This window comes from Gobio gobio (assembly GCF_949357685.1).
Source record: "Gobio gobio genome assembly, chromosome: 11".
NCBI classification, from domain to species: Eukaryota; Metazoa; Chordata; class Actinopteri; order Cypriniformes; family Gobionidae; genus Gobio; species Gobio gobio.
In genome coordinates, this window is record NC_137104.1 from 21,187,365 (window position 1) to 21,201,488 (window position 14,124).

General features: G+C 37.7%; 1 protein-coding gene across 1 annotated transcript in view; it reads right to left on the reverse strand.

Annotated features, from left to right (window-relative positions):
* Positions 1-14,124, reverse strand: part of npr1a (natriuretic peptide receptor 1a) — a 150,084-nt gene that overhangs the window by 100,978 nt on the left and 34,982 nt on the right. Inside the window, exon 4 of the mRNA XM_079828822.1 lies at positions 5,106-5,219. Coding sequence (XP_079684948.1) covers positions 5,106-5,219 — 114 coding nt within the window. The remainder of the gene's footprint in view (positions 1-5,105; positions 5,220-14,124) is intronic.

A 14,124-nucleotide genomic window follows, 5' to 3' on the forward strand; every position in this document is an offset into this window, starting at 1 on the left:
CCTATATATCCAACTTTGGCGTGGGGTTTTCCTTCATTTTTAATTTGTAGCTGCTGTTTGAATGGTATCTTGGCAAATTTGTTGGCAATCAAATATTCAATATCGCTACTCTCCATAATTAAGGTAGTTGCTAGATTATCAGCGGGAGCAGCTCAAACTAATATCACTTTTACAACCCCAAATCAGAAAAAGTTGGGACAGTATGAAAAAAAAAAAAAAAAAAAAAAAAAAAAAAAGTGATTTCTAAATTTACTTTGACTTGTATTTCATTGCAGACAATATGAACACAAAATATTTCATGTTCTGTCTGGACAACTTCATGTCATTTGTAAATATGCATCCTTTCCTGTCATTCAGACCTGCAACGCATTTAAAAAAAAGTTGGGACAGTAAAGCATTTACCACTTTGTAATGTTGCCATTCCTTTTCACAACACGACACAAGACGTTTAGGGACTGAAGACACCAAGTGATGAAGTGTTTCAGGTGTAATTTTGTCCCATTCTTCCTGCAAACAAGTCTTAAGGTGGGCAACAGTACGGGGTCTTCGTTGTCGCATTTTGCGCTTCAAAATGCGTCACACATTCTCTATTGGAGACAGGTCGGGACTGCAGGCAGGCCAGTCAAGTACCCGTACCCTCTTCTTCCGCAGCCAGGACTTTGTAATGTGTGCAGAATGTGGTTTTGCATTGTCTTGATGAAATATGCATGGACGTCCCTGGAAAAGATGTCTTCTTGAAGGCAGCATATTATGCTCCAAAATCTCTATGTACTTTTCAGCATTAATGGTGCCTTCACAGAAGTGCAAGTTACCTTTGCCAAGGGCACTGACACAACCCCATACCATGACAGACCCTGGCTTTTGGACTTGTTGCTGGTAACAGTCTGGATGATCCTTTTCTTCTTTGGTCCGGAGCACACGGCGTCCATTCCTCCCAAAAAATACCTCAAATACTGATTCATCTGACCACAGTACCCGTTTCCACTGTGTGATGGTCCATCCCAGATGCCTCCGAGCCCAGAGAAGTCGACGGCGCTTCTGGACACTGTTAACATAGGGCTTCCTTTTGGCACAGTACAGTTTTAACTGGCATTTGTGGATGTAACTACATATTGTGGTACTTAACAAAGGTTTGCCAAAGTAGTCCTGAGCCCATGTGGTGATATCGCTTATAGAAGAATGACGATTCTTGATGCAGTGCCGTTAGAGGGATCGGAGATCACGGTTGTTCAGCTTAGGCTTGCGCCCTTGTCCTTTACGCACTGAAATTCCTCCAGATTCCTTGAATCTTTTAATTATGTTATGCACTGTTGAATGTGAAATATCCAAATCTCTTCCTATCTTTCTTTGAGGAACATTGTTTTTAAACATTTCAATAATTTTCTCACGTATTTGTTGGCAAACTGGCGATCCTCAGCCCATCTTTGCTCCTAAAGGATTAGACCTTTCTTGGATGCAGCTTTTGTACCAAATCATAATTACAATCACCTGTTGGCATCACCTGTTTCAAATCACATCATTATTTAACCATTTTACCTCATTACTAGCCCTAAATTGCTCCTGTCACAACTTTTTTTGAAATGTGTTGCAGGTCTGAATGACAGGAGAGGATGCATATTTACAAATGACATGAAGTTGACCAGACAAAACATGAAATATTTTGTGTTCATATTGTCTGCAATGAAATACAAGTCAAAGTAAATTTAGAAATCACTTCTTTTTTTATTTATTTGCGTTTTCCATACTGTCCCAACTTTTTCTGATTTGGGGTTGTATTTACATCTTTGAGTTATACCAAAGGAGGCTAACCTCCTCTACAATGTATAAAAGTGAAATACTCAATGGTGATTGGCTTTTTTTATTTTACCAATGGAGGAAAAAGTCTATGGCAATGGCTATGAATTTTCCTCCCCCTGCCCTTCTCTATCCCCTCAGACTCACCTTAGCAAAGTTTTCTTCCAGACAGCAGATTCAACACATTCGAGGAAAAGCAGCAGTAGTTCCGACTTCAGTAATATTTTATGGTTTTACAGTGGCGAAATTACAAACAAGAAATACGCATTCTGAGGCATGAAATGAATAACTGGAAATTTGATTAACATTAAATTGTCTTCATTTTCCACCCCAAAATTTGCCAGGGTTTTAAATATATATATCGGAATGTTTGCTGCTAAAGGCTGGAATAGACTACATGGCTTTTGCTCAGATCAGTGTGGAGGAGTCAATGCTAGTTGCCAGTTTGCAGATTTTGGGCAGTCAGATTTATCATTTTTGGGTGAACTATCCGTTTAACTCACAGACATGAACTGAAAGGAGCAGGGAATGTAAAAATAATGATTAACAGCTGCATTTAATCGGTAACCAAGGAGACTAAAAAAGAAACAATCAAGGCTAAGTAGAAATGAAGCACAAGAAACAAACACACAGGAACGAAAATACAACTAAACAAAACAAACCTGACAGTTCAGTAGTTTAGTGCATATTTCCTAAAAATGTGTCAGGCTATACAGGTAGAACTTAAATATATAACACAAGTAAATGACAATAATTTTAGCGGAACAGTAATAAACAATAATAATATACAAATATAGATATTTTTGTCACTGCAGCAGAATCATATACATATAATATCTTCACTGCACTGCACACCGTTTTCACACCTGACAGCTTCTGGTTGGTCTGGAACACAACAGCGTGGTCTTTCCTCTAAATTTCTACTTTTGTTACACGGAAGTAAGTCACATGAGTTTGAAATCCCTAAAGATCCATATAAGAAATTGAGAAGAGCCCAAAACACCTGAAAGAAAATAGTTATTTTCCAAATCTAAGGTGCTAGTAAGGCCCTTTCAAGAACCCTTCGAAGAGTTCAAGGGTTGAAGAGTTGAAGGGAAGCAGAAAATCTCACAGCTGACAGAGAATAAATGGATCTGGCAGGTACCACCATTATTATCAAAGCGTACACTGAGAAGATCAAATCAGAATCCATTCTTCTAGAAGGTCATTAGTAGGTATGTTGTATAAAGCACTCGAAAGCTTGTAGTTGAGCTTCCGTTTCAGGCATGGCACACATCTTTAATAGCCTTGAGCTGATCTCGAGCTAACAGACTCCTCTGTGGTGACAGACTCACACAAGGAGACCTGCAGCTAAGGGTAATTACTACACTTCCCCACTGTCAGTGAAAGGTTACTCATCCCGCACACAGGCATCTGGGTTTTTTGTTCTGGGCGAGTACTGGGTGACATTTAATGTCAGAACACAAACAAGCAGACACACAACTTCAATCGTCTCTGACTAAGAACAACCATCTCAGTCTATTTCGGGGGGCCAATTTCCTTTCTACCCCAAAACCCCTGCAGAACCTAAATATAAATCTCCCTTCTCAAGAGGCTTGTGTTGCGGTTAGATGTAAGACCTATAAGATGTGAGAATATATTTTGCCACAAACTAAAACACAAAATGACGGTAAATTCATTACACTGTTGTGTAACTTTATACAAATACAAAACCAGATATGTCAAACTTTATCCGCATACATGCAGTACACTGACACAGATAACAAATAACTAAAACCAAACTTATTTAATGAACGAACACTTGAATTTACATCAGCGTGATAAAAAACAGCCTAACATGTCAGAAACCACTTTTGAAAAAATTTTTTTTGAAGTGTAATTTGATTTTTTCGTTTGTCTATGTCCCATTACATTTCATAGAGAGGGCGGGGTTTATGAGCTATACTGCATCCAGTCACCTGGGGGCGATCGAGACGCTTTGGATTCAGTTTTCAGGACTTGATTTAGCCACCTCCCAAAAAAAAACCCTCAGGTGTCTGGATTGCAGTGGTGGAGAGCTGAAGTAAAATTCCAGTATAGTAAAATACATTGTGGTGGTTTGCAACATCACTCACAAACCTAGCACTCAAAGCTGGCTTGAAAGCTGAGGAACTGCCTTGTGCAAATTACCATCCACACTAATTTTGTTAGTCTGTGCGTTTATCTAATTTGCATAATCACTTTAGTGAATTGGATGCTAAAATAACTTGGAAAACGTATGCAAGTAAAAAAATCCAATCAGTAGGTGCAATTCATTCTTATTGGGGTAATTCTTCATGAGAAACATCCCAAAGGTGAACTTAGTTTGTGTGAGAGTTAGTGTGCAGCTGTAATCCATTAAGTCAAGGTGACAATGTACTACGTCTTGGAGAAACCGTTCTCATTCTTGTATAAGCTTCAAAGTCACTGGGGTCTTATGTTTGCACTAGATTGACATTCCTTTAACATGGGAACCATGTGGTTTTAAAAACTCATCAGGAATGAATTTCAGAACAGAAATTGCATTCCAGTGGCTTGTTCTCTAGGGGGGACTCACAACAATCTGTTTACAATCAATACAAGACTTTACTGCATTTATCTGGTTATCTGGTATCTTAAATAATGCTTTAAAGAAGTACACTTATTTTGATGTCTTGACTAACATTCTAAAGGACAGGTATAGTACTTTAATAAAAAAAACAGAATTAACCATTGAGCATGTTTGGGATGCTCTGGATCAGCGTATATGACAGCATGTTCCAGTTCCTGCCAATATCCAGCAACTTTGCACAGCCATTGAAGAGGAGTGGACCAACATTCCACAGGCCACAATCAACAACCTGATCAACATCGAAGGAGATGTGTTGCACTGCGTGAGGCAAATGGTGGTCACACCAGATACTGACTGGTTTTCGGACCCCCTGTTTTTGGTCAAAAACACTCTAAAGTTCATCTAATTGCATTTAATATACATTTTAATAAATTTAGCAATTAACATGCAATTAAGTATCTGAAAATATTACTTTAAGTTTACACAAGCAGATCAATTTTAAAGTATATTATTTCTGTAATAAGTACTCTTTTTAAAATTATGCTATAGTGTACTTCTTTTTCACAAGGGTAACCATTTATTTTGCCAAATATATATATTTTGGTTCATTAATATCACGGTTTTGCAGTAGTTTGGGAAGAAGCTTTTAGCTACAATATCGCGAACACAAAATAAAAATATACAGATAGGAACACTGACTTCATTACTCTCGAAAAGCACAGTTGCCACTGAAAACTCTTACCAGAGAATCTTCCACGCTGAAGTTAAACATGTCCATGGCGTCTGTCTTTAGTCTGGAAATGAAGTCTTTGTACTCTGGGTTCTGAGGCTCTCTGTAGGTCAGGATCTTCACGCTCTGTGGGTATTTAACAAAAAGACAAATTTTAAGCTGTTTAGATACACTATTTTGATCCCTCACTCACACACATAGCCAAAGAGAACATTTGAATCTTTTTCAACAAATACAATCAACAAATCAGCTTAAAGGGGTCATGAAATGAGAAATCAAATTTTCCTTGAGATTTTTACATATAAGAGGTCATCATACTATAAGAATATCCTGTAAGTTTCAGGACTGAAAACTTCCTTGTTAGTCCAACAAAAGCTTTTATTGACATCAGGCCCAGCAAAGGACAGGTTTTTCAAAGTGGGGATCTATGACGTCAAAGGGAGGCAAGCACCGCCTCTGCAGGAGAAGATCAACGTACTTCATCACTGCCTGTTTAGCCCCGCCCACCGATTCGCACATGACATGCAATGGAATAGGTAGCCTAAGTAACAAAGATCTATGTGGTGTTAAACCAGATCGAGCTACCAAGCAATAAACATGCCGTTGAGGATTAGAAAATATTGTGCAGTGCCTGGGCTTGACAGTAATGCAACATGTAAGTAACTGTGTTAATTCTAATGCCTGATCTGAAATGTAATGATTCATGTACAGTCAGAATCAGATGTTCTTTGTCTGTGTGTGTCAGTAAATCAGACCAGTGACTAAATGTCAACTTGCGTTGTTTCTGTTAGTAGGATGAAAATAATCTGTTATTTAACGGTGATTAAATTCTATAAAGAAAGCGATCAAAGAAAGCTCCCTTTGCAATCGTTGGATCAATCAAACAGGAGAGTTTATCAGTGACGCGTTTATCAGTGACTCACGTTTTATTCAAAAATCTCTTAACTTCACGTATGCACTGTTAGTGAAGATGAAAGCATTCGTTAGTGTACAGAAACTGAGTTGCAATGACGAGATCGCTCCTTTCATGCGCTCAACATGTCTGTGATCGGCTACATTGTTCATCTCTGCAACCTTTCATGCCAGAATCTTAATATAATGCCATAGATATAAATATAATGCTATAGATCTAAATGTAATGCAACACGTTTCACGATTAGTTAACCATGAGAGCTGTAATGGTAAAAACGTGCTAAAAGAGAGAGTGGAGCTATTTCAAATGGAAAGACAGCAAAGGGCTAAAATCAGGGTAGGAAAAATGCCTTTTATTTATAAATTATGAAAAAATTTTATGTAAAAAACATTAAGTGCACCCCAGGAAACATAAAACAATAAAACAACGCAGTTCATGACCCCTTTAAGGACAGACACACATGAAGTTTGCAAATTCCTCATTAAATATATATATATAATTTTCTTATCTTTTGTATTGTTTAACCCTGTAAAGCCTCAAATAATAGGCAGAAAAAAAAAACGTTGAACCTTTAGACAATATATATTTTTTTTTTTTGAAAAAAAAAAAAATCTGCATACGTGTATGATAAATCATGATTTTATGGTCCATATAAATGTCAGTTATGGTTCATATAAATATCAGTTGTCGAGATCAAGATGCTATTTAAATGCTTAATTTTATGATCAAAGCTCTACATGTAGTTTCTATTGTGGGTGTCAATATAATGCAATGCAATTCAATGATGATTAAGAGATAAACATATAAATGTTTTTTAAAAGCCTGATGTATCAAATACATTTTAACATGAACTTTTCCATAAAAAAGATGGATAATCAAGTAAACTTAAGTTGCTTCAGTCTAGTAAGTATTCATCTTGAAATATTAACAATATTGAATTTATGAAAGTATGTTTACTTAGATTTAGATTGTGTACAACAGGTTTTCCAGTGTAGTTTCGATCATGTAGATATCAGATTTGTGTATCAAAAATAGCTTTATAGGGTTAAAGATAACCACCATGACCACCAACGACGAAAGCATACTCTATCGATATGTGTATTTGTGTGTCTCTATATGAATCAAAAGAGAACTGAAAAAAGCTGGTCTTTATTAACTCTGAGACCAGTTGGTTGTAAAAAATCCAAATCGGTCTGTGCAAGGTAGAGGACAACAAACAATTGCAAACACCCCTAATGAATATTCAGTTATTTAAAAGTGTTATAGTAATGTATATTTAAAAGCACGCTTCTTCTTTTGGCTTGTTTGGAAGGCTGCTTTTAAATTAAAAAAAGGTGCTGCAAACAAATAACAGCTCCCTCCACAAAGCCCTGTTTTGTTTTCGCCTTTTCATGGTCATCTCCTCTGAGAAAATGTTTTTACGTGATCTATTGATGTCCATTTTCAGAATAATTCCAACTGTGTTGTGCAAAAATGAATCTCATAAACATTTTTCTTTTGCATCTGTGCCACAAACTGCCAAATTATGACAATGTGAATGAAAGGGCTGTTGTCTAAAAATTGAAATGCATTCTCAAATCTTCAAACTTAGAAAAAGCCACCCCAGCGTTTCACTTTGTGTGTCCTCTGAAGACTCTCAGATTTTGTGTATAATAGAGTATAATTCAAGTAAAGTAGACGGGGAATGGGAAATATAACAGAGTGAGTCTGAAAGACTGTTTCTACTGGCTTTTCAAAAGCACAGAAGGACAAAACAGACATAGAAACCAATACTAGATTGACAGTCATGTCTTTTTTAAAGCTTTAAAAGAAATTTCTGCCTTATTAGTGGTTCTTCCTGTTGCACATCATTAATGGTTTTGAGATTTGAACAAACCTGAGTCTTAATCTTTGGCATGTAATTTGTGCCTCACCATGTTACGTATATTAACGATATGTTAAATCATGCGGTTAGTTGTGGAGATTGCATGTTAATATCTTTGGGGTCAGAATATTATAGAGACATGGAAAACACTCATAATATCTAAGATAGTTACAAAAACCCACATTGTACAGTTTTTTTTTTTGACCATGATTTCACTAATCATATCATAAGTATGGGAAAGTGTGAATGAGTATCAATCAGTTAACACCACTCTATACAAATCTATGATTCTGATTGGATTATATAAGGGCAGACTGATTGCTATATAAAAAGGAGAGAAGTGCTTCCAATCATTGTGTTCTTGTGTTAGCAATGGTCACCTCCAAATAAAGATGTGCAGCGCAGCCATTATCACTTTGCATCAAAATGGCCTCACGTGCAAGGAAATTGCTGCAAAAAATATTGTACCTGAAAGAACCATTTACCAGAACATCAAGAACTTCAAAGAGAGCGGTTCAACTGCAGTGAAGAAGGCATCAGGACATCCCAGAGTGTCCAGCAAGCACCAGGACTGTCTATTCCTGAGGAGTCAGCTATGGAATCAGATTGGCTCTCACACTGACTTTTGTACAATGGCATGGTGTCCAGAATGAGAAGTGGCAAAGAAGCCACTTCTCTCTAAGAAAAAGGACAAACTGAAATCCAGCAGCAAGTACAAGGATTGGACAGCAGAAGACTGGTGCAAAGTTATTTTCTCTGCATGAAGCCCCCTTCCGACTGCTTGGGACATCTGAGATGAAAAGTTGAATGCTACCATGAGTCCTGTGTCATGTCAACAGTGAATCATCCTGACACCATTCATGTGTGGGGTTTCTTTTCATCCATGGGAGTGGGCTCTCTCATAATTCTGCCCCAAAACACTGCTATGAATAAAGAATGGTAGAAACGTTCTGCAACAGCAACTTTTCCCAACGATTCAGAAGCAATTTGGTGATTCTCGTGCATTTCCCAGTATGATGAAGTACCATGTCACAAAGTAAGTGTTCATTAGATTCATTTGTTGGATCTGTGGCCAGGCAACTCCTCGGGTCTTAATCCCATAGAGAACCTGTGGTCAATGGCGAGTGGACAAGCAGAAGTCCACAAATTGTGATCAATTCTTATTTGATCAAACCTTATTGTGAGCACTAATAAGGCAAATATGGATAACCATCAGTCAGGATATGGCCCAGAAGCTGATATCCAGAATGCCAGAGGGAAGTGCAGAGGTAATGAAGAAGAAAGGTCAACACTATAAATATTGACTCTGCATATATTGAATGTTTTCCATACCATAGAAACGAAAAAAGATTCTACAAATACTGAAGCATCAAACTTTGCGAAACAGAATTTGTCACTGTAAATACTTTTGGCCATGGCTGTAAGTGTATCCATGAGGGTACTTAACCATGTTCCAGGGGACTTTAGTTTTGATTTATTAAATCTATAAAACTTAAAATTATAGTTCACCCAAAAATGAAAATTCCTGCATCATTGTTGTTCCAAACCTGTATGACTTTCCTGCTTCAGTGGAACACAAACAAAGATGTTTTGAAGAATGTTGGTAACCAAACAAAATTGGAGCCCTTTTGATTTCCTTTTGATTTCTAAAAATAGTCATACAGTTTTTGGATCAACATGAGTGCAAATAAAAAAATATATATATATATATTTTTTTTTTTTTGTAATGGACTATCCCTTTGACTATGTTAGAGAACAAAAAAAAATCATGATTATTGCCATAACCCCCCCCCCCTCCCCAGTTTGTTTTAAAAAAAGAAAATAAAGTTTTATTAAGTATTTTTTAAATATGATCCAGGAACACCTGAACAATTCCAACACTGGACCGCAATAAATAATATAACAAAATTTCCCCGCACTTTGTGGACTTAAATCTTATACTTAATCTTATCAGGCATAACATTATGACAGGTGAAGTGAAAAACACAGACTATTTCTTCATCCCGGCACCTGTTAGTGGGTGGGTTATATTAGGCAGCAAGTGAACATTTTGTCCTCAAAGTTGATGTGATAGAAGCAGGAAAAATGGGCAAGTGTAAAGATTTGAGCGAGTTTGACAAGGGCCAAAATGTGATGGCTAGACATCTGGGTCAGAGTATCTCCAAAACTGCAGCTCTTGTGGGCTGTCCCAGTCTGCAGTGGTCAGTATCTATCAAAAGTGGTCCAAGAAAGGAACAGTGGTGAACCGGTGACAGGGTCATGGTCGGCCAAGGATCACTGATGCACGTGGGGAGCGAAGGCTGGCCCGTGTGGTCCGATCAAACAGTCGAGCTACTGTAACTCAAATTGCTCAAGAAGTTAATGCTAGTTCTGATAAAAAAGTGTCAGAATACACAGTGCATCGCAGTTTGTTGTGTATGGGCCTACATAGCCACAGATCAGTCTGGGTGCCCATGCTGGCCCCTGTTCACCGCCGAAAGCGCCAAAAGTGGGCACGGGAGCATCAGAACTGGACCACGGGGCAATGGAAGAAGGTTGCCTGGTCTGATGAATCACGTTTTCTTTTACATTACGTGGATGGACGGGTGCGTGTGAGTCACTTGGAACACGTGGCACCAGGATGCACTACGGGAAGAAGGCAAGCCGGCGGAGGCAGTGTGATGCTTTGGGCAATGTTCTGCTGGGAAACTTTGGGTTTACTATGACACGTACCATCAACCTAAGCATTGTTGCAGACCATGTACACCCTTTCAAGGAAACTGTATTCCCTGGTGGCTGTGGCCTCTTTCAGCAGGATAATGCGCCCTGACACAAAGCAAAAATGGTTCAGGAATGATTTGAGGAGCACAACAATGAGTTGGAGGTGTTGACTTGGCCTCTAAATTCCCCAGATCTTAATCCAATCGAGCATCTGTGAGATGTGCTGAACAAACAAGTCCGATCCATGGAGGTCCCACCTTGCACCTTACAGGACTTAAAGGATCTACTGCTTACATCTTGGTGCCAGATACCATAGCACACCTTCAGGTGTCTAGTGGAGTCCATGCCTCCACGGGTCAGGGCTGTTTTGGCAGCAAAAGGGGGGCCAACACAATATTAGAAGTCATAATGTTATGCCTGATCGGTGTATATTTAACAGGTGTTTTGCAACTGACATGTGGCAGGAGTCCTTAGATGGTCTTCTCATAAACAACTGTAAAAAAAGATATGTCATTGAAGGGTTATTTTATAGGGGTTATGAGATTATTAAAATTATAATAATATGTTCCTTGAGGTTCATTTATAATGTTAATACAGTTTTTTAGCACACTTTTTTTTTTTTAAATAACGCCCAGTCTCTATTTCATGTGATTATGTGCTTTGAAAACATTATGTATATAAAACCATCATTTACACACAAAGAATTATGAAATCAGACTGCTGCATCTGTCAACAAAAGTTTCTCTGCAAACTCTCCACTACACTGTCTCGTTTACAAACAAAATCTGCAGTCAAATTGTCCGAACAAACATTATTAACGGAGGATTATTCCTCTGACGCGATCCATGATGCAATTAAAAATAAATCATCCACTTGTTCCTAACGCTGGTATCCTTTTGGTGCCAGTTGCATAAACATAGCAATTATGTTAAGACAGTTTCTTAAAGGCCCCCTGACATCAAAATGTCAGTTTTTTTGGCTTTTAGTATGAATATAAGATATAAGATATGAGATATAAGCATTTAAAACTTCCGCTAAAATAGATCACAGATTTTTATGACATCATCGCAGACTTCACCTTCTCATCACATCTTCTGTCCAATCAAATGCTCTCTAGAATCTGAAGCATCCCGTCCCCTAAATAGATGCTGAAGCTGCAGCTGAAATCGGTCACTTGTTAACACATTTACTATTTTCTAAATGGTGCAGGGGATAGGGAACGATTCAGACGATGTAAATATGCTTTGAGTTGAGGCGAATGAAGTCTGGTTTCACGTTAGTTTCACGCAAACCGCTGCAGTGCACACACACAGTCTGCTCCGGTCCAGAGAAACGAGAGCTCAGAGCACATCACGTCAGCACGGACAACAAAACATATCGGACCCATCTGAATTCTGCATAGAATGCTGTATTTCAAAGTGATATGGTGGAGATTATGATAAGAAACGGTTAGAGATTAGGAGGAAACTGGCTTTGCCGAGCTGAAAGGCTTTGTCAAACTGTGATATAAACGAAGCACTATTGGCTGTTTTAAAAAACGGGAGGAGCTGCTTGATATGTCCTGCCCTGTCTTCCTGTTTCACAGGAAATTACGCCAACACTTTGAAAAATGCTGCGCATTTCAAGGCACTTCAGTGGGCTTTTAAGATCTAGTATGACCCACTAGCAGTTAGTCAGGGGGCAGTCAGTCTTACTTTTCAGTATCAAATTAGACCAATCTATATTTTTATGTAACTGACTTAAAAGTTATGAACAGTTTTAGAGGAAAAATTTGATTACTCGTAAGACTAGTCTTCGCGGTTCATACAACCGGCCCCAGAGGTCTCTGCAGAAATGAGCAAATGAGCCGTTTAAACCGATGCGTGAAAGCAAAAGTTAAATTTTCAATTTACTCTACCATTTGTCATCTTGTCGGCAGACTCAAGTACGTGCAGTATGTCAGAAACTGAACGCGCATCTGTCTACTGTATCCAGTGTAGACAGCGTCAGTGATTATAATGGGTTCTATCTGCTTTTGACGTGATGCTTGCATCCGGTGTAGGCAAGTATCAGACTTTAAGTGCCTGAACGCCAGTGGGAAGGGCCTATGGTTCGATGATGTAAAACTATTCGTCGATGTCTTGATCTTGTCAAAAGATCAAGGCAAATTTGATTTAAGACTTATTAATGAAGTTGTGGTCTAGTTTGTAAGACAGGTCTCATTCTCATTAATGTTTTTCTACATTAAAGTCAGCATGAAAAGGAAGTTGTGACCATCTTTTCATCCGCATTGTGTTGTATATGTAAAAGTAAAATGGCTTCTCTAATAAGATAATGGATAAATCATTTATAATAAACACGGCAATATTCCATAATTTTTTTTTATTGTGACTTTAAAGCTAGTGTCAGTCTTAACAGACTACAGAGTCAGTCTGTAGAGACAACTAAATTAAATTTTAACACTTTGTCATGGCTTTGACCAACTGCTTGATGAGCATGTTTTTCTTTGCACTGTAGTATTTAGCATTGATACATAAATGTCCAAACAGGACAGTCACATCTGATGTAAACAGTTGATGAAATCATATTCGTACCAACTGTTAGCTGTTTCATGAGCCTAATGGAATGATTCCTGTCTGCGGATAAGTAAATGTCAGCTCACCACAGCTGTTAGTTAATGCCAACGAATGTAAATAGACCCTCGCTGAATCTGTGTGAGAGCTCATTATAATGCAGTTCCATAGAGCGAAAAAAAAAAGACAAACACAACATATTCCTATTCAGTATAAAGCCAGTTTTGAAGCAGATATATTTTTCAGGATTGTTTGCACATATTAACGCCCAGCAATGAAACGGTAACACTTTACAATAGGGTTTCATTAGTGAACATTAGTTCACTACATTAGTTAACGTGAACTAATAATGAACTGCATTTATTCATCGTTGTTAATGTTAATTTCAACATTTACTAATACATTATTACAATCAAATGTTGCATTTGTTAACATTAGTAAATGCACTGTGAACTAACATGAACAAACAATGGACAGCTGGATTTTTATCAACAAACATTAACAAAGATTAACAAATACGGAAACAAATGTATTTCTCATGATTAGTTAATACATTATCTAATGTTACCAAATGAAGCCTTATTGTAAAGTGTTACATATGAAACTCTTTAGTTTGATTGCACATAAAAGTAATTACACACCTCTCTTTATCAAGAATTGAAGTATTCATGTCTATACCACAAATCATGTGGAACGACTTGTGAATCAAAAATTATTTTATGTGCATTCCTGAAATGGAATAAATTGTCTCTGAATCAAGCAAAGCAACAGTGAGATCCTATTAAACTTTCATTTTCATAGATCTCTGCATTTTAAAATGAGCTTTTTATAGAACCGATTTCCACCAGATCCCATCACTGGCAAAAATATGTTTAAAACAGGATTCAGAAAAATATGCGACACGGTCTCATTTCAGCCTAAATAAACATTTAGAAAGTTCATTTTCAGGCACAGTAGGGGGTGATGGTTGGCAGTGAGCCACACGAAGACATGAAGCTATGC